This window comes from Salvia miltiorrhiza, chromosome 8, assembly GCF_028751815.1.
Source record: "Salvia miltiorrhiza cultivar Shanhuang (shh) chromosome 8, IMPLAD_Smil_shh, whole genome shotgun sequence".
NCBI classification, from domain to species: Eukaryota; Viridiplantae; Streptophyta; class Magnoliopsida; order Lamiales; family Lamiaceae; genus Salvia; species Salvia miltiorrhiza.
In genome coordinates this window covers 13303571-13329180 of record NC_080394.1, presented here as the reverse complement: position 1 = coordinate 13329180, position 25610 = coordinate 13303571, and the positions used below count along the sequence as shown (strand labels likewise).

At 33.1% G+C, this 25610-nt stretch overlaps 2 protein-coding genes and 2 non-coding genes across 9 annotated transcripts; 3 read left to right on the top strand and 1 right to left on the bottom strand.

The window, feature by feature from the left end:
- Positions 1-1040: 1040 nt before the first annotated feature.
- LOC131001154 (non-specific lipid transfer protein GPI-anchored 21-like) lies at positions 1041-5273 on the top strand. Of its 2 annotated transcripts, XM_057927430.1 has the most exons (5): positions 1041-1446; positions 1545-1571; positions 1649-1717; positions 1926-2164; positions 5180-5273. In XM_057927430.1, exons 1-4 carry the CDS (start codon positions 1116-1118, stop codon positions 2132-2134), a joined length of 636 nt encoding a protein of 211 aa, XP_057783413.1. In that variant the 5' UTR covers positions 1041-1115; the 3' UTR covers positions 2135-2164; positions 5180-5273. The 2 variants fall into 2 exon arrangements, with proteins under 2 accessions (XP_057783413.1, XP_057783414.1); XM_057927431.1 differs by lacking the exon at positions 1545-1571 and having other exon boundaries at positions 1042-1446.
- A 4267-nt stretch (positions 5274-9540) lies between these two features.
- On the top strand, positions 9541-9622 carry TRNAS-AGA (transfer RNA serine (anticodon AGA)). Its single transcript has one exon. It is a non-coding gene; the product is annotated as a tRNA-Ser (tRNA).
- Positions 9623-11116: 1494 nt separating this feature from the next.
- On the top strand, positions 11117-11198 carry TRNAS-AGA (transfer RNA serine (anticodon AGA)). The gene has a single exon. It is a non-coding gene; the product is annotated as a tRNA-Ser (tRNA).
- Positions 11199-16743: 5545 nt separating this feature from the next.
- LOC131001152 (type IV inositol polyphosphate 5-phosphatase 6-like) lies at positions 16744-20781 on the bottom strand. 5 transcript variants are annotated; one of them, XM_057927423.1, is made up of 11 exons: positions 20435-20781; positions 20064-20302; positions 19867-19957; positions 19428-19496; positions 19235-19343; positions 19038-19142; positions 18218-18947; positions 17932-18125; positions 17736-17844; positions 17465-17613; positions 16744-17384 (listed from the first exon to the last, which is right to left on the bottom strand). In XM_057927423.1, the coding sequence occupies exons 2-11, from the start codon at positions 20091-20093 to the stop codon at positions 17162-17164; spliced, it is 1809 nt and encodes a 602-aa protein (XP_057783406.1). In that variant the 5' UTR covers positions 20094-20302; positions 20435-20781; the 3' UTR covers positions 16744-17161. The 5 variants fall into 5 exon arrangements, with proteins under 5 accessions (XP_057783406.1, XP_057783409.1, XP_057783410.1 ...); XM_057927426.1 differs by having other exon boundaries at positions 20064-20227; XM_057927427.1 differs by lacking the exon at positions 20435-20781 and adding an exon at positions 20345-20420 and having other exon boundaries at positions 20064-20227.
- Between the last annotated feature and the right edge of the window lie 4829 nt (positions 20782-25610).

Below are 25610 nucleotides of genomic sequence, written 5' to 3'. Positions count from 1 at the left end.
CGTTTTGTTCATTAGCATTATATGTCTTATTCATTGTCCTAGTGTTTCATGAAAAATAGGGGGTCTCACTGGAGCTCGCCCCTATATATATATATATATATATATATATATATATAATAGGGATATAATAGATAATCTAAATTTTATATGAAGACGTTTTTTATATTAGTATAGATTTGTTTAATATTTCTCATCTATGTGTATATTTATCAACATAATTACTAGTTTATTTATGTATTTTGAATTCAATAGGGAAATAACTAGGAAAACTAGAACACAGAAAGTGTGCTAAAAAAAAAGACGCGCGTAATTTTTTTTTTTTCTTCTTCTTAAAAGTCTTATTCAACACCATATGAAGACAAGTGAAACTGGGATTAGTTATGTAGTTGGCCAAACTGCGGTGATCCGTGCAAGGTGTCATGCATATTGTTATAAGAATTGCTTCGTCTACTGTTAAATTAATGCTTAGACTCTTTTTTTAATTAATTAATGGGATAAAGCCGCAATTGATATATGACTACGTGTACATTTTGTATAACTTCGTTTTTATATAATATAGCCCGTCAACAGTACCAAAAAAAAAAGTAAAAGCTAAATTGTAAATTTGTAAACCATGCATATTGTATTGGAATTTATAAAATTTTATAGTATTTAGCTCAAGAGTGATGTAATATTAAAAGTATTAGTAACTAAATAAATCTCCCTTTTTCAAATTAATTTATATCTTCTGGATTTTAGGTTCTAAATTTGTGTGTATAGGAAGAATGAGTAAAATAATTAAGATGTTATTCAATTGGCGCCGTAGCACTAAGAAAACCCATCTTAACAATATTAGGATAGTGATGGTCAATTAATCGGAATCCAAAGAAGTTAAGAAGCAACGCCATATTTGTTTGTCCAATTTCGTGGGAATTGCATCCAAGAAAAAAGTATTATCGATCCAGAGAAAAACTAGGTAGCAAGGTCACCTAAGCCCCTCTAAAATACAGTTAGGGTAGTTGAGCCACAAAATCCCACTTAATATATTATCCCCTTTTTCTTACAACCTTAAACCATGCAATGTATAATTAAACCCAAGGCCCTCTCTCCTCTCATCATCATATTCACAAGCATCCATGATGAATGTATTGGCAGTGATGATGATAGCTGCTTCCCTGGTGGCTCCTTATGCGGCGGCGCAGTCAAACACGAACACAAACGCCATCTGCACGGGGCCTATGCTGCGCAGCTTCGGGTCGTGCATAGGGTTCCTGAGCACAGGGTCGAACGCGTCGTCGCCGACTTCGGCGTGCTGCAACTCGTTGAGAGACCTGATGAGCAACGGCCAAGATTGCCTGTGCCTCATAGTTACAGGAGGTGTACCTTTCCAAGTTCCCATCAATCGCTCTTTGGCAATCTCTCTTCCTAAAGCATGCAGACAATCTGGAGTCCCAGTTGAATGCAAAGGTAACACTCCTATTAGATACCACTACCACTGCATGCCATTAATTAATACACACTCCTTAATTTAATTATTAACTTCACCTTAATTATTTCAATTGCAGCCACAGCCAGTCCCGTTCCATCTCCAGGTAGTATTATATTAATGAATTCCAGAATTATGAATTTTGATGAATTCGGATTCATTTAGTGCTTTTTGTTGGTCTAGAACCAAGGAGTTCAACCCCTGGTGCACCAGATACAAATCCTGGATTATCTCCTCCTTCAATTCCTCAAGGTATACACTAATTAAGTTTTAATTCCATTTATATGTAAGGTGAAATATAACTTTTGTTCACCACAATTTTAAAAAATATGGACCAATTTATTTGTAGGAGTATTTTACACTAACGTTATCTACTGAAGAATAGTATGCTACCATCTTATTCCATTTTCTTTTTTGTTTAATCTAACATGACGATCTTCCATCTTTCCAAATTTTGCAGTTCCATTTATTCCTCAGCCCTTGACACCGCCGTCATCTGGGCGCGATGGCGGCGTGACGCCGCCTCAGACGCCGCAAGGTGGCCTAGTCCCGACGCTTACGCCGCCAGGAATGCGGCCGACATTGTCGGCTGCGCAGCCATCTCCAATTCTTTTTCCATCTCTTCTTGTAGCGATATTGATGGCCGTCTTTCAAGTCTACTTTTGTTGATATATATATATATATATATATATATATAGGGTTAGCATCGGTTAAGAAGGCCTTTAACATCAAGAATTAAGAAGCAATCTTGACCATCAATTTCACTCAATCTAACGGATTGAAAAAAAAAAGGAAAATTGGTTTTTAAATTCATTAGTTATTTCCGGAAAATGCATTAGAATTATATAGGGTTATTCTTGTAACTTTTGCATATTGTAATCATTATGAATCTCATCATATGCGTGAATTCCGACTTTCCTTCTTTAGTTTGTTGAACTAATTCAACATATTCCTAATTACAGAACCGATCACCTACCCACCGTGGGCAAGCATAATGTGTCCACCATTGATGTGGCAATTTTAATTAGGAAAGATAACTAATAAATCTTACTCTAATTAAAATGATCTTACTATAATTACAATTGTCACATCATGGTGGGCACATTATGCATGCCCACGGTGGGTAGGTGATCGGTTCTGTTCCTAATTATACATTTAGAGGCTATAGGTAGTCATTAGCTAGGGTTTCTCGGTGAAGAACGAAGCGGCAGGATAAGGTTTGATGAACCGAGTTTGAAGGTTTGTAGATCAGCGATCTATTAGCAACAAACATATGAATTTTTTCATTTTTTTTTTGAGCTAAATGAATTCTTTCATTTTTGTTGTGTCGTTTGTTTTTCTTTTTTCTGCTTTTGATGTTTTTTTTTTAATCTGCAGAAACTATGAATGTGAACCCGAGTATGAATGTGAACTTGTTCTTGATGGGTTGACATATGTTATACTTTTTGGTCGAGGTTTATTTTTAAGTTTTTTATTTGAACTAGTTTATGATGAGAGTTTTTTTTTTCCTCCTTTATTTGATCTGGCTCAGGCAGATTGAAATATAATGGAATTTATATATATATTCTCTTGGACATTTCTTTTGAATCTTTGTATGTTTTTTATTGAACGTAAATTTATTTTTTGTCGAATCTAGTGTGCATAATAAAATATATAAATGAATGTCAAATTAATACAACAACAAATAAGTTCTGAACATGTTGTTTCAAGTGTGTCGAATAAGTTCTTGATTAGTGTGTCGAATAAGTTCTGAACATTATGTTTTCCAAAATGTTTCTAATCACATAACCCATTTAAATTTATTAATAATGAATAAAAATTACATTGTTCAACATATGATCAATAAAAGTTCAATAAAAATGCAAGCAAAAAAATATTAACTTTTAAAGAAACAATAAAAATTAATATGCTTTCTTCAATACGCACAGTTAATACTAAATAATGTAATGTTCTTTGAAATTTATCCAATATAAATATTAGAATCTAACCCAAGTGCTTGGAAAAGGTCCTCTTCGGAAGCACAAATGTGTTGGAAAGTGAGAAACAATTTAAATAGGTGTGAACAAGTTAAACCATTTTGATGAACTTGTCACCTAATTTTTTCGAACGCGCGTTTGGTCGGGGGTTCGATTTCTGGTGGCGGTGTATTTTTTAACAAATTAAATAAATTCGTATGTTCATTAGTTATATTGTTCTGTTCAACAAATTTATTGATATGTTAATTAATCTCATTTCTTACAAAAATCAACTTTTCAATAGAACCTAACCATTAAATGCTTAATTTAAATAGTTGGAACTTGGAAGAGCTAACATTTCAACGCAATGAGTATTTTAGTCATGAAAAATAATGTATAATAAAAAAAGGCATATTCATCTTGAACGTAAGAAGGGTGTCTTACGAAGCATCATTGAGGTATTACGAGGAAGTGGCAAATGTGCTTTATGTTTAGTATTTTTTTTTATATACATTTGAGTTGGATCCTATTAGAATATGAAAGAAGAATACGGTCTATTTGTGTGGCCTTCAAGTGTCACTCTAGCTAAGTATATTTGGCAGCAAAAATTACATTTTTCTGGGGTTAATATTGTTGAGGTGAGACGGGTATTGTTATTTTACAGTCGACCTGTTTCCTTAGTTTTAGTTCAATCACATTTTCTGGCTAAAACAGCTCGGTGCTAGAACTTCATTGCCTGGACTAGTTGCTGCTAAAGTGGGTGCAAATGTGACACTAATTGATCACTTAAGCAAAAATGAGTTATGTTCATCTAGAAAATGAGATTTGTTCATTAAAGTTCAAAGGATATAACTATTTGTTCAAAATCGATTCAATATAGGTTCAATGGATTTAAAGATGAAATATAAAGATGGATATAATTTTTGTCATGGAAGGGAATGTAATGCAGTAAGCTAGCAGGAAATGATTTCACATAAATTATTGCCTCTGAAAATAAAAATATAAGTTCATATTATATATACATATTGTTCAACGTATTAACAACAAAGTTCATTAAAACAAAACATTATTAGGGTACAACAGCAGGATAATACAAAAAGTTCAATACAATTCGTTGTATGTTCAACATATGGGGAAAAATGCTATAAATTGAGTGAAGTAATAGGCCAAAAATTTTATTCATGCCATAGAATTTCTATGTATAAAAAAATGTGTTTTCCTTAATACTAGTAATTTACAGAAATGGACAAAATTCAGAACCCGGTCGATATTAGTAATTGATAAGATGGACAATGAAAAAAGTTTAAGTTAATTAACCAACCAGCAAAAACATACATTGTGACGCCATTAATTTGAATCGAAAATATTTTATTAAGTTTTCTAAAAAAAAATTATTAATAATTGTCTATCATGTTCATATATGAAAAAAAACAGTACATCATTCCACCAAAACGATAATTAGCATTAAGATTTTTACATGAATGTTGTAACAGTAGTCAGGATAATATCTTATCAAATCTTTCTATAACAACATAGATATTGTAAATCTTAATTAGTGGACTTACCGTTTAATGAATGTGTTAAAAAGTCAATCCTACCCTTAAGCTTATAATAATCGGCCATTACTAGAATAAATACTCACCGTTGGATTGGGTTTAATGTGTGGTTTAGATTACTTCTCACTTCTCAAAATACTTAAGCTTCTCAATAGAACTTCTCCCTATATATATATATATATATATATATATATATCTGGTAGTATGATTTTTGTGGATTTTGGATACCATTGATTCATTATTTGTATAAGAATTTCACGATGAAGAATAATATAATATACTTTAAATTTTGTTTAATAGTTGCCCTTCTCTAGACCTAAAAATGTGATAGTATTTGTGAATTGTCAGATATTTGCGCTACAAAATTATGTGTTTCGTGTAATTTGTTTTTTATTTTATTTTATGAAATTTATTATTTCGTGTTTTTCAACAGAAGGCATATCTGAAGCACCTTACATAAATAAATAACCATATTTCTTACGTCGGTTTCATTTGCTACATCTTCATGTTTCATTTGACTGAATTTATTTATGATGCACCGAATACATACGATAATACCGTATTCCATAATTATTATACCAGTGATGGTTAAACATAAATTATGGCACAAAATAGAATCATTTTGCTGCAGGGACAGATTTTGGAAAACCGTGTTAAAAGCATGTTAGGATATGGGCCTAACGTGAATATATCAATATATGTGGAGTTGTGTACAGCCCATCTATTTTGGGCTCGACGCAAACTCATGATTTCATAAACAGATTTCTGTAAAGAAAGCAAATTAAAATGCTCACAATGATAATATTAAAATTTAAAATACCCATTCTTATAAATTTATGGTTTTTATATTCAAGTTATATAATCTAAAATAACCTTAATGTCAACATTACATTTGTCATTATAAGATAAATGTCTTACATCATCTTACAAATTTATACCATTTGAACAAAATTCTATGAGGTATGATAAAAAAATAATTGTGCTTTACTCCTTCTGTCCCACGAATCTTGAGTCACTTTTCTTTTTCAGCCGTCCCACGAATCTTGAGTTATTTCCTTATATGGTAAAAAAAAATTCTTTTATTCATCTTTTCATTTTTTCACCTACCACACTTAACACTAAATACTACTCCCTCCGTCCACGAAAGAACTTCCTATCTTTCCTTTTTGTGGGACGTCCACAAAAGAACTTCCTACCTATTTTTGGACTATACCCCACCACTTATAATCCTCTTACTTTTCACTTTTCACAACTCCCAATACACTCAACTACCTTTTATCCACTTTCAATACACTCAACAATATTTTTTATTAAAACCCGTGTCACTCTCACCTAGGAAGTTCTTTCATGGACGGAGGGAGTATTTTCTTAATTTTCGTGCCGAAAAAAATTGCTTCAAAATTTGCGGGACGGAGGGAGTATATACTTCTTGAATTTAATGCACGGGCCCCCCAACATTTACATGCCAATAATTGACATTTCAAGGTTGTCGGCCCCTTGTATTTGAGGTGATCGTGCGGCAAATTTTGCTGAGCTTCACCCAAATTAAATAAAAAATTCTAATCAATATACTACTTCATACTCCCTCCGTCCCACTTCAATTGGCACATTTGCCTTTTTTTTTGTCCCACTACAATTGGCACTTTCACTTTTTCTACACACATAAAAGAAGTGGACCCTACCTACTTTACACTCTTTATCCTTTATTCTTAATCTTCGTGCTCACTTCAAAAGTGTCAATTGAAGTGGGACGGAGGGAGTATATCGTTAGGTAGTCAGTTTAATTTTACACAAAATCTCTTGTACACCCGGGTCGTACACGACCCGAATTTTGACCCATATCTAATTCAACCGGACTATCCTACCCGAATGTCAAGTGTTAGTGTCATTTACATGTAGTGTTAGTGTCATTTCAATATTGTCATTTTCGAAATTGTGTCATTTGTAAAATAAAATAGTATTAGTGTTATTTTTGAAATAGTGTCATTTGTAAAACAAAATAGTGTTAGTGTCATTCCAAGATCGTGTTCATGTTAGTGTTAGTGTCATTTCAAGAAAAAATGAGTCAGGATAGTCCAATTGAGTCAGGATCCAGGTCGGGTACAACCCGGGTGTATGGTAAACCCGGGTGTACAGGAGACCACCTCTTAATTTTATTGCGAACCATGACACCGTCGTCATTTGGGTACACGACGACAGCATGCCGCCACAAACGCTGTAAGGTGACCTAGTCTTGACGCTTACGCCGTCGGGAATGCGTTCGACATTGTCAACTGTGCAATCATTTTCAATAATTAAAAAGATAAACTGACAACAATTACTAAGTTTTGACCGACATCAGAAAATTATACAATAATTGTCAATTTTTCTTACATAATTGTACTTGTGTAAGACTTTTCACGAAAAATAATGATAAACTAAGAGCATTGGCAACGCCTTACTCGAGTGCCTACTCGAGTAAGGCGTTGCCTTCGTGTATGGCGTTGCAGACGTGCGGTAGTCGAGCCTTCGAGTATGCTCGATCGGGTGGAGAGGAAAGGCGCGTGCATTGCACGCGCCTTTATAATTAAAAAAAAATAGAGAAATTTGAATTTTGACTGGTTTTCCTCGATATGCGTGCTTTGACCGACCGTTTCCAATTTTTTTTTCTTATTCTCATCTTTAAAAAACCCCATCTCCTCCATTCTTCTTCACATCTCTTCTTCTCCAATTTTCTTCTCCTCCATTTCTCTTCAAGAATTTTCTTCCTTCATGGATCCACACAACCCTTTCTATGATCCTAATTGGTGCCCCGATCTCTCCTCCGATTATCACCCCGATATGGGAGGAATCAACTTGGAGGAGACCCCACCCGAGGAGGAACCGATCAGTGCAGAGCAGAGTGCCTCCAAACCAAAGAAGGGCGGCCGGAAGAAGGAAATGGCCACGAAAATTAAGCACGACAAGGAAGTAAGGATCCGTCATACTTACCTTCCCGAGCATACGGATCTCATCGTCCAAGTTTGGGCGGAGGAGACCAACGACGCCATCCGTGGGACGGATCAGAAGGGGGATGCATATTGGGGCCGGATCCGCGCACGTGTGAACCCCATCATCGGCGTCGACCTTAAGATCCGGCAACTTCAAGGCCACTGGGCCCAAGTGAGCGCAGATGTGCGTCTCTGGGAAGCTATTTGGGTGGAGATGCGCAACAATTGGCCCTCCGGTCATTCGGATGATATGCTTCGTGACAAGGCCCAAAAACTCTTCAAGGCTCGAAGCCCACAAAAGGCCGCATTCCATTTTTGGAACGCGTGGAAAGTTCTCCGAAACAATCCCAAGTTCAAGTCGATGTACCTCGTTGGAGACGTGCATGCCTCCAAGAGGACAAAGACTACGGAAGAGGGCGGCTTTACCACCTCGGCGTCGGGCGAGGAGATCTCTTCTTCCCGGCCCATTGGCAACAAGGCGGCGACGGCGGCAAACGGGAAAGGGAAGGCATCAGCGTCGCATACGAGCTCGGAGCCTCCACCGGAAATAGTGGAAAGGTTGGACAGGTCCGACCAGCAGATGAGGGCATTCACCGCCCAGTACCAGTGGAGGAACGATATCAAGGAGAGGGAGCTCGATATGCAGCTCCTGAACGCGGATACGACGCACATGACGGACGCACAAAGGGCATTGCACGCGTCCATGGTCGCCGACGTGCTCAGGCGTCGTGGTCTAGACTAGGATTTTAATTATGTAATTTTAATGATGGGGTAATATCATGTTTTAGGTGTTGTTAATTTTTATGTAATTTTTTTTTATGTTTTAGATGTTTTTAAATTTTATGTTTAATGACGTATTTAACTATTAGAAAAATATGTTATTTAAATTATGCAATTAAATTTAAATGAAAAACATAAAAATCAAAACTAATGTTATCAAGTAGGCTATCAAGTAACCCCAATGCAGCACTACCTACTCAATAACACAACCACTATCAAGTAGGCTATTAAGTAAGCCCATTGCGGATGCTCTAACAATATCTAAGGGTGATTTAGATCCTCACTTTAATTTGGACATAGAATCAATTTTTTTATAAAAACGAACAATTTTAATTACAAATTATAAATGTAGATAGACATATTTACCCACCAACACTTCTATAATTAAAACTAGTGAGTTTACAATTTAGTTTTTTTTTTTCTGTGTTTGAAAAAATTAATATTTTAAAAAAATGGACCCGAATATAAAATCTTTAACCTAAGATTTTAATCACTTTATAACTAATCAACACACACGCACAAAACATAATAATAGTGTAATATGATTTGATTTTCTCAAGATCTAAGTTTTATTGACTCAGAGCCTGAGTGAGAGACTATCGGCATCAATTGAAGAATGAGAAAAAAAATACTAATCATTATAGGGCCAAGTTGATTTTGTCAATCTAAGACCAAAGTTACACATTTTGGTCCTCTTTTTCAGCTTAGAGTTATTTTATAAATTATTTATTGTATTCCATATTTCTAGTAGATCTCTCATTATAACTTTCCTGCAACTTGAATTAATTCACAAATAAAACAAATGAGTTCATCTGGTGGACGTGCCGGAGTGGTTATCGGGCATGACTAGAAATCATGTGGGCTCTGCCCGCGCAGGTTCGAATCCTGCCGTCCACGTTTTCCTCTTTTTTCTTATTACCTTTCTCTTCAGTTTTGCAAGAGCGACATTTCAATCCACAAATTTTCAGCTAGTTTTTGCGGCCGATGAGCATTGAGCCATTATGGAAAAGAAAAGGGAAGGAATATGCCATATAGTTGGGGAATCAACAAATCTAGCTTCACCTACAAAATATGATAGTATTAGCCCATATTTGGTTGGCTAATTATCTTTACTGTAATTCAATCACCCAATTTCTTATCCATCAAAATAGAAAGACCCTTATTTAAGGGTAATTCAATCACTCAATTTCTTACTCATCAAAATAGAGAGAGAGAGAAAAAAAAAAGAATCTCTTACTAGTAATTTCTTTTCATTGTTAAACAAAATACTCAATAAAATAATAATTATTGTTATCACCCCACCCTCTTTATTTGATTTGATTTCATTTTCATTCTTCTACTCGAACCAAACTAGCACTTAGAGGAAAAAGGGAGGGGTTGTAAAACTAAAGCTAGATATTGAGTTTATGTAAGCAAACCTTACTTATTTAGATTTTATTTAAGCAAATAAAAGTCATTCAATAAAAAGCTCTCCAACAAATGTTATCGCAACAACAAGACGGTGAATAAAGTTCATAAGATTTAGGAAGATAGAAATAATAAATAAATAAAGCCCCAATTTTATATTGTTCTACGAATATGTACTAATTCTTCAAATGCCAAATCCAATGAATTCATTTACCAACGGTCCAACATTGACATTATGTTGGTTTCTAGCTCATGCTAAGCACATTATTATACTGATTTTGTTTTAATCCAACAATTTCTTTAATTACAATGATGGAATTTATTATTATTATTATTATTATTATTATTATTATTATTTAAAAAAACAACACTAAATACTTTGCTCAAGTCCATCAAAATTCAAAAGTATGTATCTATCACATTAATTATTGTCTTTGCATAAGATGAAGTGCATTTTCTTTAGCAGGGAGAGAGATGATTTTCAACTAGCACTCTTGTTATCCCTGCAAAGTAGACAATGACAGTTCTTCTAAAAGATTTAAAGAGAAAGAATCTACAAAAAATAAATTATTAACTTAAGTTATCTGCCAATTATCTTTTTCTTTTTCCTTATTGGCCCTTTATTACTTTTATGGTTCTGATACATTTTCTAATATTGAATATGCAGCAAAAGAAAGCTGTATCTGGGTGCATACTATCGCAATGCTGCATATATAGATGCAAGGTTTTTAATTTAAAGTATCATGTTGTCACTGTCTTATGATTTTATTTTAAAACTTAATAATGCAAATTGATTTGGTTTTCTCAAGAACGACCGACATAATATTGTTTTTTTCTCGTAAATTTCAAAGAGTTCGGACTAATTTTCAATTGTATATGACTACCAGTTCAAACAATATTATTCATGAACTTTTTATCAAGTAAATAACTACTAAAATATGGAGTACTTTCTAATAAAATAAGCAAAGGCCATTAGAATATCTCGTGGACGTGCCGGAGTGGTTATCGGGCATGACTAGAAATCATGTGGGCTCTGCCCGCGCAGGTTCGAATCCTGCCGTCCACGCCTTTTTTTCATCTTGCATTACCCCCTAAATTTTAGCTTTTTTTTTTTTTTTTTTTTTTTTTCTATAGTCAAAATATAGCAATTTGATTAGATGTGATTAATTGCCTAAAAAAATATTAAAATTGATGACTCCCTCCTATTGAGCTTAAAGTTTAAAACTAATTTTTCTATAGTTAAAATATAAGAATCTGTATCCAGATATTTATATTTTATTATCGAACAATTTAATTAAATGTGATGAGTTCCCTAAAAAGAGATTTAAATTGATGGAATGTGTTGGAACCTATTGTTTTGATAATTATATGAGGAGTTACAAACCAACTAAATCCCTTTCACAATTTCATGTGACAACAAATCTAATTATATGAATATCAAACGTATTTTGATTGAATTGGTTGATTTCTTACCTATACTACAATTTTGAATTGATTGACTTCTTACCTATTACTACAACTAGTACATTCGCCCGTGCGATGCACGGCGAATATAGTTTTGCATCAAAATTAAACGATGTAGTGTGTGTATCGGTAAAGCGATTAAGGGTTAATGTCTAAAACCGAAGGTCTTGGGTTCGAACCCCCTGTGATGCGGCCTTTAAATTTTTTTATTTAATCATGTTAATTTATCAAAAATAAATAAATAAAATGATGTATCAAATAAATAAATAAATAATATTAAATATAGTTAGAATATAAGTAAATGTAAATTATTTTTTCTTAAAAAAATAAAATAATCTACATCAATTACTCAGTAAAGATCCCTAATTTTATTTTATAATTTTGAAAAGTATCGTTTTTAATTTTCCATCTATTTGATGGAAAACTTTATTTTCTTCCCTAAAATTATAGAATAAACACATCATTCAAATTAAAAGAAACCAAGAAAAAAAAAGAGTTTTCACATCACAATATATATTTTTAAAACATGAACTAATCATGCATAAAATTATTTTTTCTAAGTTAGCTCATTACCTATGTCATCTTATTAGAAAAGCTTCAATTGATAAGTAGGAAAATAAATTATATTATTAGAATTTATTAGAATACTAATAAAAGAGTTGAATAATTATTTGATACCAAATCAAAGATCTTGCATTTATCTTTAATTTAAGATATATAAAATATTTTTTATAAATAAAATTTGATTTAAAAAAAAAATCATCAAAATATGAAAAAGAGAATATGAGAGAGAGAGAGAGAGAGTAGAGACAATTGAAGAATGCGTATGTGATGAAAGAGAGGAGAGAGGAGAGAGGAGAGAAAAAATATACTCCCTCCGTCCGCCAAGATTATGTCACTTTCATGTACAATTTGTACATGAAAGTGACATAATCTTGACGGACGGAGGGAGTATGAGATTTGTTGAGTTTTATAAATGCCCTTTGATTGATTCTTTAATTACAATTTTGCCACAAACTGTGTTTTCATATAATAAATAGATTAAAGATTGGATAAAATAAAATGAAAATTTAAAATATAATAAGAAATTATTTTTATTAAATCATAAAAATTTACGATAAATTTATCATTTTGTTGAATAAATTAATTGACTTAGATTCGAATTTTAAATGAGACTTATTTTTGTAATTGATCACTTTTAGCAACAATTCATTATATCACACGTAAAATTTTTCACGTTTTTGCACTTCGTAATTTAAATTTTAATATGAATAAATTAGATTTTAAATAAGCTTAACAATTTTGGAATTTTGATTTTAATTGTGTAATATTATTTCATCTTTGATGTGCTTTATATTACTTTTTTTTGTGTATGTTTTTGTCAGTTATTGAGTATATCAAAATATATGTGGAGGTGGTGCATATATCTTTGAAAATTCATGATGTTGGTTTGTGTTTTGAAAAACGCATGGTAGTGATGAAATATGTAAATTTTTAGTGATACATGTTTCTTAGAATAATAAACTGACTACTTTATTTATTTAGCTGTCAACTTTGGAGCAGTGGAAAACTACGTGTCTAACTGACATTTAGATTGATGAATAATGTTTAATTTTTATATTTATCTTTTAAGTTGGTAAACATTGTGGGTTAGTGGGATACATATGTGAGTTAAAAGTTAAAACTACCGTTTAATAATATGAGTAAAATGTGATAAATAATGTGAAACTGCCGTTAAATAGTTATTGAGATTCCGTTAAAAATTTAACACTAAACATGTTTCCGTTAATTTTTCCGTTAAACTGCTTCTTTATATAATATATAGATTTCAAATCTCTACCACAAGGACACATCATCTTGCACAAATTTTTATAGTGTGTTGCAAGAAGTACTGCCAAGAACCCTACAACTAAAGCTTATTGAAACAAATATTGTTACTAGTAACATGTTCTTATTGTATAAACTAGACAAAAGAGAATAGCGTAAAGGGAATAAATTTACAAAAACATATTATTATGAAGACTAAATGCCTCTATTTGTAGAGAAATACAAGCCATTCCTAAAAATATGTTGCCTCGTATAAAACCTTATTAGAAAAATTCAATAGGACAAAACCTATTCGAATGAAAAAGAGTACAACTACTTCCGGCTAAACATCATCATTGAGATCTTTGAGTCGACACATTCTGATCTTATATACCAACCTTTTGAATATTGATGTTGTTAATATCTTCATGAATAAGTCCGCCAGATTATCACTTGGGTGAATCTTCATGTAATACAACCAATTTGTCTCCAAAAAAAACTCCTCATTTGACGTTATTGTTTAGTTGTTCATGCCTCGTTAAAAATATCACCTTAAAAACCATAGAGAAAAATTTGGTAGAGGAAAATAGTACAAGACATACATTTACTTATATGTTACATTAGTTATCTCGTTAAAAACCTTAACTAAGAAAACCTCGTAAGAAAAAAAAAATTAATAAAGCAAAAAAAAAGTACAATTATTCTGCCTTCAGGACCATTTGACATTCAAGGCCTAATTTTAAGAATTATTTAAAAGATTCATTTCCTCCTCAAAAATAACAATCTTAAAAATGTTCAATATAATTTTTGAAATTAGATAAATCATCAACATTAGCCATCAATATCGAATTTCTAATATTTTTCATAACATAGATCAATATCATGTTTGTGCGAAAAATATATATTTTCATCACTCACTTTGTAAAATATCAGTCTTACCCGAAACTAAATTTATGTCTAAAACATAGTCATTACATTTATTATTTATAAAACATTGAGTTTCAATATTTTAATTTTTTTTTAATCGAGTCATGAGTATTGTACATTTAGTTGTAAGAAAAAGCCTTAAAATCTCAAGGATTTAGAGACATGAATAGAATAAATAAACAAATTTATGTGATATCAATCAAATTTGAGAAACGATTTAGAGACTTTAGAGTAGTACCTTGAAATACACCAAATGATAATAAAGAAAGGTAGAATTCTTGTGTGATATTATATTTACACTATTACATTTTTTTTTTGTTAAAAAAGGATCAATAGTAATTTCTCATTTCCTCATTGATGACTCGAATCCTCAATCTATTGATTGGAAGGGAAACATCTTGCTTATTATGTTCTACTAGTACGCCCGTCCGTGCGATGCACGGTGAGCGCATCGAATTGAACGACGTTTTAAATGAATAAAAAAATAAAACTATTAAATATAAGAAAATATAAATTATTTATTAAAATAAAATAATCCACGTTAATTATACAGTACATAAAATAAATTTAAAAACATTATTTTTTAATATTATTGGTATTTCAACTATTATAAATACAAAGTTAAAAATTAATTTTTAAATTCAAGTTCTTTATTGTGTATGTAATGCGAATTATTTTATTTAAAAAAGCAATTCGTATTTCCTTATATTTTAATATTATTTAATAATTTATTTATTTAATATATCATTTAATTTTGTTATTCGTTATGCAGTGTACGTACTGGGTATTAGTGTATAGGGGAGAAGTAAAAATGAGTATATTTTATACATTTCCAAAAAAAAAATGGATTTTCCTTTACAAATTGAAATGAGTAGTTTTTATTACTAACACAAAATTAAATATGTAAAATTATTTCATCTCATGGTCCAAATTAATTAGCCGAACTGAATATACAAAATATATTTAAGAATTTCTAATTTCATCTCATAAAAACTTATATCTAGAACTCCATCATTTAGATTTTTTAGGCTTTAGAGGTGTGATTAAGGAATGTCTTATTAAAATTTAGTTCATCTTTAGATTTCTAAGACTTAGAAGTGTGATTAATTAAATAATGTTTTATTAAAATTTAGTTCATCGTTCATATTTTTAAGGCTTTAGAAATGTAATTAAGTAAGAATGTTTATTAAATTTAAAATTGAAGGCTACATGAATAAAATAGCAAATTGATAAGTATTTTTAATACTTTAATAAATAAAGGAATATAGTGTGAATAAAATTTTGTTTGTCGAAGTCCATACTTAACTTAAGTATCCCAAAATGAAAAGCCCAGAATTTTAAAAATTACTTAAGCTTAATAATTAAAAACAAAAGTTAAAAACCAAAATTAATAGAAATAAAATAAATACAATAATTTCATAATTAAACATAGTCCAACCCTAATTTATTCTATCTTCAGCAGCGCCGCTTGTATTTCTTTTCTTTCTGCGTGCGTCCTATTTTTCTCTTCTGTATTTCTATTTTTATTTTCTTAATCGCCATTTATTTTCTATTTATTGAAAAGTGCGTAATGATTTTCTATTTCAATAGTCAGTTACATATAGTGGGTAATGGGTAATGGGTTTCCCACTATCTACATAAAATATTAGTTATAAGTTAAAATAATATAAAATAATAATAGTTATGCGATTTTGTAGAGAAATAGTTAAATTTTACAAAATTCAGTCATACAATCTGCATTTGTTTAATATTTAAAATGTTATAGTGGGCTTGAGTAATGGTGAGTTGGGAGTTATAAAGGAAGTAGTAATTGGAAAAAATTGCACGTGGATATTGTATTGTTGGGAGATTTGTTGAATCTCTTAAATTTCGGAAATCAATTCAGTTAATAATATGTTGATGACTTATTTAAATTTTGCCGGGAATTTCTAGCCGTTAAAACTCCTTCTTTATATATAATATAGATTACATTCCTCGTCGCATATTCAATTCTTGTACGTACCAATATAAACAAGTTCGAAAACATCCACTGTGGGAACAAATGGGACACATTTGATTAACTTGCAAATATGATGATTTAACAAATGATAGTTAATGCATGATGTAATTTTATGAGATTTTTTTTGGGTAATATTCCCTTTTTACTTAGTTTTTGGTGTAGTGGAACATATATATTCATGTTTTTTGGTTGTTAGTCGAGTTTGGAAGGCTCACGTGTCTTTTTAAGTTTACAAAGATAATTAAAGTCTCGATATATTTCACAAAGTGTAACATCGAAACAAATATGTTCTAACCTGTCTTTTGCTTTTTGTAGGCTCAGAGGATTTTGTTTTTTCTTTTAATTTTCAGACAAAAAGGAAAAGCAGACAGAATGAATGTGGAGGCACCAACAAACCAACTTTTCAGTAAAATCATTGGCAACAAGCAACAAGAAGCTTGATATTTCACTTTCATGTTAGAATGAGTGTTTATACATCAAGATTCCAATCCTTTCTTACATTGAAAACTGCAAATTTCTGAATTAAAAAAAAGGGGGCTGCTTATTTTGAGTATGTCTAGTTCCCCACCTTGTCAAAAATCTATGATCCTATTCTAACTAATCAAAGAATCCTGAAAAAAAAACAACTTGGAATCTTGAGTTGTTAGGTTACATCCTGCAACAGAAAGATTTGTCTGTTAAATGAATTCAGAGAAGGCCTGAGAGAATGAGAATCTTGAGAGGAAATGTAGCAAGTTAGGAGATGATGAGTCCGCCAAAACTGAATATCTACATCTGGTAGACGAAGGACAGCAATACGGTATGGCAATGCAGCACGTACTGCGTACCCTTTGTCAAAAGAAGCAGAGTTCGGTGTAACTATGCGTGTAGGGCAACAGCTCCTCGACCTCTATTCTGGAGCTCGAGCAGCTCGTGCTTTTCCTGAACCGGTTGGGGACTAGCTCCACCTCAGCCCAGAAAACGCTAGAGACTGGCCTGTGATCCGAAAATCTAGATTCGCCTCGTGCATATGATAACTGTTGGAGACCGCCTCCGTACCACAAGATTCTGTCACACCTTGAGATGCACACAATGCCAACATCATGTAAATGGATCGTTTTTTCTGAGTCACATTGCTTTTAAATTGAGCGCCTTACCATGCAGGAGTTCGTCTTTTCTCCTTTGGGTGCATATCATCACCGGCATATCTGTCCGAATTGTGTGAGTATTTATACGTTGGTGGGAAGTAGATCTTCCCTTCTTTCCATCCATCAAATACTCGGCCTCGTCTCTGCTCTATCCGGAGCTGTCAGATGATAGAAATCATCAGCCTTTAAGGTTTCGTATCATCATAAAAAGCAGACGTGGTAAAACCTATATCTATAAGAACTAAATGAACAAACAAGAAATGTGTGCTATATAACATACTTGGTCTTTTTCTAACAATGCTCTCCAGTTTTGCATTTCAACAAGTGCTTTGGCAGATCGGTAGGGCAGAGCTATTCGGTAGTTCAGATCTCCGAGCCAAATTATTCGACTGCATTCAAGAATTCAAGCTTAAATCTATGGACGTAATACATCAAATTCTTCAACTTCTTTCACTTGAAACTAGAGGAGATCTTACTCATGTTCAAGGATTGTCTCGGGTGATTTTTCATCATTGATGCTGTTAATCCGCGGAAACCGTGTCTTCCTTAGGATCTCCATGACATCAGCGTTTCTACGAAGCTCGTCACCCTCCTTCTCACCAGATGTCAAGTGACTGCACACGAAGCAAAGGCTGGTCTGGTGCAGCATCATGCTGATTGAGATGGAACCCTGTGATCAAAGGATGGTGATGCCTTCTTAGTTTAATCAATGTAACTAGACAAGATTCAATTTTTTGTTATGTGATAACATAAATCAACTACCTTGTTACCAAGATAGCCCATTAATCCTCTTCCAACACAGGAAATCTTTATGTTTCTCACATGTTCCTTCATCTCACTCCGAACCCAAACAGTGAGAAAAATGCCAACCATTTGTTTACTTGCAACCAAAGAGTATCTCGATCTTCCCGGCTCAGTGTATGCATCTTCTGCGGGTGCACAACCCCTCGACTGCAAGACTGTACTAGGCGATTCGCCAGTCAGATATTCCTCGAAGTCACTAGGCCTTCTGCTGGAAGAGTAGTCACTTGGCCGGGGTCCAGACGAGTAGTCACTGGGACGAGGGCCACAAGAGAAGTCGCTCGTCCTCTGGCTAGACGAGCAATCGCTAGGTCTACAACCCCATCTCACATTCGCACCAAAGTCACTCTGCCTGTGACCAAAAATCACGCGGTCACACACACTAAGTCGCCTATCAAGGGGAGGCTGTGGGATTGACATGTCATTATCCATGTTCCAGCGTTGTGGTGGTGTTTGGAATGACCTACGTGGCAAGAAGGTCGAGGCTTTGTTCCTAGATGATCCCTCGAAATCTGCATTCCACTCAGCAACAGGATCAGGCATCGGAGATGATGTGTAGCAGCCCCCGACTCCACTAGTGCCTGGAGCATTGTCCAGTGTTCGTTTGATTAGGGTGAGCCACTTCTTAGCCGGGCCGTTGTCCTCTGCTCCAAGAATGTTGCCAGCATTCAAAGGAACTATTTCTTGAAAACTTCAAGATTGAAAAACAAAAGTCTTTAGAAGCCACAGATGAATAATTTGTAGTAGCATCAACTGCAAAAAATGATGATCATGATCATACCCTAGAACATATACATCTGCAGAAGGAGCTGAGTGCAGCCAATCGTCTAAGTTCATATTGCTCCTAGGTGGTTTTCCTCCTACATTCCACGTTGACACGAAAACACTGCTCGAAAAATAACAAGATTCTACAACATCAACCAAGAGCTGCAAACACAGTCAGTGAATCAGAATGCCTGTCACTGAGAAGAATCAAACCTGTAGTTTTGGATGTTTAAAATCTGTGGGTGATCAAGATAGCCTCTCCCTCGCCTGGACCGGGACCTTGTACGCGAAAAGGAACGCTCCATGTTCTTTGCTGAATCTTCTAGAAAACCAAGATAACAACAAAATATTCAGCATCAAAAAGACTAATGCATTTCGTGTGCAGTTTTAGGCATAAATCAATCACCTGTTTTACTTTTCTTGATTGTAGATGGCTCCCTTTCAGAGAAGCAACTTCTCCACTCCATTTCACCCCCTAAAATGAAAGCCATCAACACTTAAACCAATTTGGATGCTACTCTAATTTTGCAAAATTTCATCATTTAGCACTAACGAAGCAGAAGAGACAAGAGGTAATAAAATTTCATCATTTAGCACTAAGGAAGCAGAAGAAAATGAGAAAAAAGTAGTTAATTTTTAATTGCTTGATAACAGACAAACAAGTGAGAGACAAAAGAAGACAATAAAAGATCATAAAATTGTTTCTTTCATAAGGATTTCGCTGCAGCTAATCATTAAAATATTAAGAAGTTCAAAAATTGAGGTAAAAAGAAAGAGAAATCACGGAATCACCACAAAAGGCAAAGAGAAAGTTTAGCAAAATGCGAAGAGAAATTCACTCTCACCTCCATAAACAGCTTCTTCATCAGCCTGAAATTCCTCACCTTTGCACTTAATATTGAACCATTTCCTAACCAGTTTCTTTGACCAAGAGAGCTTTACATAATACCAAAAAGAGATGAAATTTAGCATTAATTAAGTAAAAAAATCATTTCATTTTTTCAATTCAAGAATTGTTGAACCAAGTAGTAAAGTAGAAAACCTTGCTCTGTCTGCAATTTTCATCTTTCATGGCTTCCACTTATTGCTTCATGCGCAATCTTCACACACCTCCACTACCTTTCTCTCTCTGCAATGGCTTCTACATCCAACTCTTAAGTGGGCGTTCTCAAATTGCAACAAATCTTCATTTCTCCATTCTTGTTTCTGCACTCACCAATAAAGATGGAATTTTTATGCTTGAATTGCCTCTGTGATCCTCATACAATTAGCCTACACACACTGAAATATGAGTGCAGGGGAGAAGGAAAAAGGTTAAGATACCCAAATGCGAGTGACACCAAAAACACGAAAAGACCAACTTACGAACATGACAATTGACAATGCAAATATAGAGAGAGGGAGAGAGGGGACCTTCTTTATTTTCTTTTTCTTTGAAAAACAGCCTCGTTCTCAGCAGCAAAATAGTTATACCAAAGTGTCGAAAACTATAACTTGAATAGAATAAAGTTCAGCCGTTGCCCCCCTCTCTCTCTCTCTCCTTTACACGAAGCCCAAGGCAGGCCCAGCAGGTCGATTTGCCAATTAGACAACAGGTTACTCCATGCCATTTTTCTCTACTCAAATCAAAATTCATTAACTATCACAAACAATCCAACACATAATTTTTATTACTAATCAAACATAATGGTCGATTTCTTTGATGGAACTCACATTCCATCTTCATAAACAAAAGTCCAAACACATATCCTTCAAATTCTGATTAAAATCTCCAATTATTTTTCACAAACTTGTGCTGGTCAGCAAGAAGAGTGTAGATATGACAAAAAGGGCTAAATACAAATCCTTTTTTCAGCTGTATGTATATATCTTGTTTTGTCTTTGCCATTTGGTCTCACAAAACAAAGTTGAAAAAAAAGCAATTAAAAGAGGCACATTGTTATATGTAAAGATAAAGCTTAGTCTTCAGAGATTAACAGTGCTGCAAATCTCTGATTTTTTTTCATCTTTTCTTTTATTGGACTTTTTTAATGTTGTACTGTTGCTTTATACAATGTTGTAGAATTATAGTAATTCTTTTTCTTGGGTTTTGGTGTTGGTTGTCTGTGAGAATTTAGGAATGTTTGGAGATGGGTTTTTGCAGTTTGTTTGTGTTTGTGTTTGTGTGTTAAGGATTCTCTTTTTATTTTAAAGTGGGATTTAGCATTAGTTATTTTCTTTTTAATGCCTTTTTGTAGACATAAATCGAATTGCTCAGATTCTGGTGATATTGGGGTTTTTTAGTGCCCATTTATCCTCAAAGAGGGATTGTGTTTCCTTCATCTAGAAAAAGGAAAGGGTACATTTAGTTTCAATTCAACATTTTTATACAACTCATAGTTAACAAGATAGGTCAAAATTGGAGCACTTTTAGTTTTAGTAGGTCCAAACCCTACTCGAATCGGACTCCAATATAATAAATGTTTTTAATTAAAACTATACCAAGATTTTATAAAGAGGACACCTGCCAATTTGACTGAATTTATCAGTGCAACATCAATATAAATTTAGTACACAATGGGCAATAATCTCTTACTCGTGTCATTTTTTATGACTGAAATGTTTTGTGTTTAAATATTATACTACATAATGTGGATACGATCATACGAATCCAGCCTTATAAAGAGCTATTTATATATAATTTATTTTTTGTAATAAAATTATATAAGGTTCTTTATAAAATGAAAATAAATTTATAGAGTCGGGAGGGCCTAGAACTAAAAATGACAGAAAATTGTGGGGAATGTAGAAGAAATGTGAGGTTCGAAATATGAGATTTGCTGTCTCATGAATTTATGGGGGGGCTTATCAGTGGCCCTTCCTTTTCAATGCTCATCAATATTCTGTCTATTTGGATTTTTCATTTTGGCTTTTAATCCATTGAGTTAATTATACAACATACATATATACAAATTAGTAGTGAAATAACGAAGAGGAAGAAAAATTGTTGCCATGAGCCCATGACAAATTGATAATATCACAAAAACAACAGTTTTTAATTTCTTTTAAATCCGCATGCATGCATGCATATTATTATTATTATTATTATTATTATTATTATTATTATTATTATTATTATTATTATTATTATTATTATTATTATTATTTGGTTTGTCAAATTAATATATAACCTCTCCTCCAGAGTTGAGACATTAAGAGGGTGTTTGGCTAAGATTATTTTAAAGAGCTTATAAGCTCTTGGAGCTTATAAGATGTTTGAAGAGCTTATAAGATGTAATTTTTAAGAGCTTATAAGTTGTCAAAGTGTTTGGATGATTAAGCTTATAAGCTAGAGAGATAAATTTTTTTGCTAGAGAGAGAAAATATTTTTTTAGAGTGAGAAAATAGAAGAAAAATGAACTTAAATGATATATGATGGAAATATTAAATTATAGTTGAAAAATATTTGTAAAAAGATTGTTGCATATGAGATTATACAAAAATAAGTTGGGGTAGAGGAACTTATTTTTTGGGGAGCTTATAAGCTCTTGGAGCTTATTTTTTGAGCTTATAAGTTGTTGAGGAGCTTATTTTGCCAAACACTTTGAATGAGCTTATAAGCTCTTAAACAGCTTATAAGTTATTTTGAAGAGCTTATAAGCTCAGCCAAACACCCTCTAAATCAATAAAACTTATTTATCTACTAACGATATATATAAAAACATAGTAATTCCTATAAGGCACAGCAAAATAATAGTCCTCAAGGATAAAATAATCCCACTAAGTGAGGAAGCCACAGCTTTGGGGCCCAATTTTTGTGATGATTAAGGTTTTGTAAGTCCATTTACATGGCATGTCATCTTTGTCGATATCTATTATTTTTGTGGACGTTTTAGATTTTCTTTTTCAGCTACCACTTGTACGTGCGGATGTAATAATATAATTTGGAGAACTAAACTTGGAAAAAAAAAAAAAACGTCCCAACTCGTGCACGAAATGATAAGGCATGATTGATACAATAATTCACTTTAATCAAGTATTTAATTTGTATAATTAAACTTATGATTGATAACTCAACGCATTTAATCATTTAAATGAATGATTATTTATCACCTCAAAATTGAGTGAATTATTTAATCACCCCTCCAATTTTATCAATTTTATTTATCTCATCCATCAAATCAAAAGCCTTGTTGTATTTGATAGTCATATGCTTAGAAATAGAGTAATTAATAAAATTAAAATAAATAATATAAAAAAAATGAGATTAGCTATCTATCTAGCCTACATAAATAATATGATGGTGGATGAGGTATTACTTATCGAGATGAAATAGTAAAATAAAACCAGACCCTTTAACTATCAAGGATTGACTAATTAAATAATACTGAAGTACCAAACATCCATATAAACTAAAATTATTTAATAATTTTGATTTATATAGTGTACCAAACACACTCTTAATATATTCTCCATAGTTGAGACATTAAATCAATAAAGCTTATTCCAATTAATATAAAAAAATATAATAATTCCGTCGAAGGCACAGCAAAATAATAGTCCTCCAAGATAAAATCATACCACTAAGTGAGGAATCCACAATTTTGGGTCCCAATTAATATTTGTGATGATTAAGGTTTTGTATAAGTCCATTAATTACATGGGATGTCATCTTTGTCAATCTCAATTTGGTGGACGGTTTAAGTTTTCTTTTCCAATTGCAAATATTTACAAAAAAAAAAAAAAATCGAAGAAATACTCTATATAAAGTTGTAAGATAAATGATCACAATGCTTAAGCTCACACCAACACCCCATAAATCCCCCACAAGCTAGTTATTAGGTATTTTTTAGTATATTCAAAGCGTAAACATTAGTATAATTTTGTGATACTATACAATTTATACATATTGAAATTCCTAACATTTGACCACAAACTTATTTATTTTATCGTTAATGATCATAATGTGCAGTTTGCAAATGATTAATTAATCACGACGAATATTCCTATAATAAATGGAAATACTACCCCATTGTACGTGGCAAGCTATTGGGTCAGTGGTTATCAATCATTTAATGTCGTCTCATGATGTGATTAACAATGTTGCATATACACGAAGTTGGGATAATATATACATTTTCCAAAACAAACAAACAAAACGTAATAATTTGTCGCTCAAAAACTAAATTTGTGAGCGACAATATTTTAGAATCACATGGATGGGAGAAAAGTGAAAATTGGATTACACAAATAAACATATTAAGTTCGGTTTCACAATTTAATATTTCAATTCCAACACTATCAACACCAATAATATTTGCAAGTATAACATGAAATAAAATTTGTAATGTTGATGTGAAGTTGGCCTACTTGATCAAGACATCGAATAATGCAGGAAATCGAGATTAAACTTTAATTAAAAAGGTTGTTTAGTTGGAGTATTAATTTTTGTTAATTAAAAAAAATATTTGATTCACAATATTATTTAATGCTAAATTAATACAGATTTACTAATATACCCTTAAAATTAATATTTGATGTCTAATATGTATGTCACTTTATTAATTTACTTAGAGCATCCGCATCGCTTACACGATGTGGTCTACTCGTGTAGAGCCGTCATCGTGTAAGCCGATGCAACCTCTCCTTACACGAGGGCTACACGTTCTAACGTGTAGCCCGATAGCCCAGTCAATTCAGGCGCGTGTTTGACACGCGCCATTAATAATAATAAAAAAATAGAATTTTAAATTTTGAAGGCAGCTTTGACTGCCTCGGTTTGCGTGCCTTTTTGATCGTTCGATTTTTTTTTTCTTTTTTTCTTCTCTTTATATTCTCTTTTTCTTCTTCTTCTTCCTCACTTTTTTCACTCAACAATTCTTCTCTTTCACTATTCCAATCTACACCTTTCAATATTTCCTTCTTTTTTCTTCCGACAATGGCGGAATCCGACCATGATTCTTCGTCTGATTCATCCGACGGTGTAGCTCACGCGATCGTGGAGGAAATAGATTTGCATAAACAATTGCTTGCTCACATCTACACCCAATCGGTGCCGGAGCCGGGACGTGTTAAACGTCCCCGGTCTTATGTCCACCGTGATCGTGAGAATGTCCATCTACGTCTTATGCAAGACTACTTCAACGACAATCCGACGTACGGACCTACATTTTTTCGATGGCGTTTTCGAATACAGAAGGAGCTGTTCTTGCGCATCGTCGAGGCTGTTCAAGGTGAAGATACTTACTTCCAGATGAACACTGATGCAATAGGTCAGGACTCTCTCTCCCCTTTGCAGAAATGCACGTCGGCTATCCGTCAATTAGCCACCGGCGTCAGTGCGGATACTTTTGACGAGTATCTCAAAGTTGCGGACTCGACCGGGCGTCTATGCCTCAAGAAGTTCTGCAAGGCTGTCATCCGGGCTTTCGGAGCCCATTATCTGCGCCGTCCAACGCCGGAGGACATCACACGCCTTACTCAGATGCACGAGGCGCAACATGGATTTCCCGGGATGCTCGGGAGTCTTGATTGTATGCATTGGGATGGAAGAATTGTCCTTGCATCCCACGATCTGTAGATTTGGCATGCCTTCTTCGGTGTCGCTGGT

Excerpts from the sequence above, each read along its gene's own strand:
- LOC131001154 (XM_057927430.1), top strand. The coding sequence starts at position 1,116 with ATGATGAATGTATTGGCAGTGATGATGATAGCTGCTTCCCTGGTGGCT. Across the intron at positions 1,572-1,648 it reads CAGTCCCGTTCCATCTCCAG|AACCAAGGAGTTCAACCCCT; the intron begins GTAGTATTATAT and ends TTGTTGGTCTAG. Across the intron at positions 1,718-1,925 it reads TCCTCCTTCAATTCCTCAAG|TTCCATTTATTCCTCAGCCC; the intron begins GTATACACTAAT and ends CAAATTTTGCAG.
- LOC131001152 (XM_057927423.1), bottom strand. The coding sequence starts at position 20,093 with ATGAAAGATGAAAATTGCAGACAGAGCAAG. Across the intron at positions 19,344-19,427 it reads AATCAAGAAAAGTAAAACAG|AAGATTCAGCAAAGAACATG; the intron begins GTGATTGATTTA and ends TTGGTTTTCTAG. Across the intron at positions 17,385-17,464 it reads AAAAGACGAACTCCTGCATG|GTGTGACAGAATCTTGTGGT; the intron begins GTAAGGCGCTCA and ends GTGCATCTCAAG.